We start from the raw sequence: 1,302 nt of genomic DNA, 5'->3' as shown, positions 1-1,302 counted from the left end.
CGCCAGGGCCCAGCTCTGCTGACAACCACGCAGGCGTGCACCATGGTCGATTCCCACTGAGGTCACCTCATGATTCTTCCTCGCGAAACTTGGCGGGCCCCCCCAACCCACATAACAGCGCACGTGCCCAACGGCCCCCAGTACGGCAGCGCCGCCCCCTGGCAGCCCCTGGCTGATGTGCGCCCCACCTGGCGGCGTTTCAAACAGCCGGTCCCACCGCAGCACAGTCAGCGCCGCATCGCGCCACACGTAATGCAGGACGCCCGGCGCCGCCCCCGCCCCCGGCCTGGGCCCCGTCCAGGCGCCGCCGCCAGCCAACCTGTCTCCGCCGCCGCTGCCGCCGCCGCCGCCGCTGCTGTTGCTGCCAGCGCCCCCGGTGCTGAGGAGGAGGTCGACAATGACTGGGAAAAGCACCTCCGCGTATTCCGCAAAAACGCTGGGCCCCAGGGCGTGCCCCGCCCCCGTCCCCGCCTGCTGCTGCTGCTGCTGCGGCGGCGGCTGCGGCGGCGGCGTAGCCCCAGGGTCGGCTGCTGCTGCGGCGGCCTGCGCCGCGAGGCTGTCTGCAGCGGCGGCGCGGCGCGCCTCCATCTGGAGGATCGCCTGAACATTGATGATGGTGTGGTGGGTGCTGATGGGGTATCGATACCGGGAGAATCGGTCAACGATGTGTTGACCATGGGACGCTGCAACAATCCTGATCTCAATCCTGATGCGATTGGTTGCCCCCTCAAAGATTGGCTTGTGATATGATGACTCCACATCAAAGACTGCAAAATTGCGGATAATTGTTCGAACAAAAGACCTGGAGGATGATAAAATCCAACTCTGCAGAATCTGGGGTCCGACGGCACATGCGCAAGTGCGCTTTTGCGGGACGGCTGGCTGCTAGGGGCAGCGACAGCGGCCCCAGAATAGCGCAGTTGCTCCCGCCATCCGCGCGGGGCGCTCCACCCGCCACCCAGCCTACGTTACCTGATGACTGTGCTGCGATGGGACAGGCTGTTTGAGACGCAGCCAGGTGGGGCACCACTCACCACCACCCCCCATGAGGACATATAACAGGGTCGATGCACGTACCTCAGCACGGTGGAGCGGGACCGCCTGGCGCCAAGCAGAGCCTAAACCCCAAGACCCAAGCCTTTCGCAAGCACGATTTACAGCAGAGCAGCTTCTCGAAGCAGTGTGCGTATGGGCGCCCCGCCCCCACCTTGAGCACAAAGTAGCGCGCAGATGGCGGCGCCGTGTCGTCCGCCAGCGCGTCGCGCACGTGGCGCAGCCAATCCGGAAGCTGGGGGGCGCGGC

General features: G+C 66.0%; 1 protein-coding gene across 1 annotated transcript in view; it reads right to left on the bottom strand.

Moving 5' to 3' along the window:
- Positions 1-588, bottom strand: part of MNEG_12288 (hypothetical protein) — a gene marked incomplete at both ends in the record, with an annotated part of 2,513 nt that extends 1,925 nt beyond the window's left edge. The window contains one exon of the mRNA XM_014039239.1: positions 189-588. Coding sequence (XP_013894693.1) covers positions 189-588 — 400 coding nt within the window. The remainder of the gene's footprint in view (positions 1-188) is intronic.
- Between the last annotated feature and the right edge of the window lie 714 nt (positions 589-1,302).

This window comes from Monoraphidium neglectum, assembly GCF_000611645.1.
Source record: "Monoraphidium neglectum strain SAG 48.87 unplaced genomic scaffold scaffold03167, whole genome shotgun sequence".
Taxonomy (NCBI): Eukaryota; Viridiplantae; Chlorophyta; class Chlorophyceae; order Sphaeropleales; family Selenastraceae; genus Monoraphidium; species Monoraphidium neglectum.
Note: the sequence above shows the minus strand (reverse complement) of the source record. Positions and strands in the feature narration are given on the sequence as shown.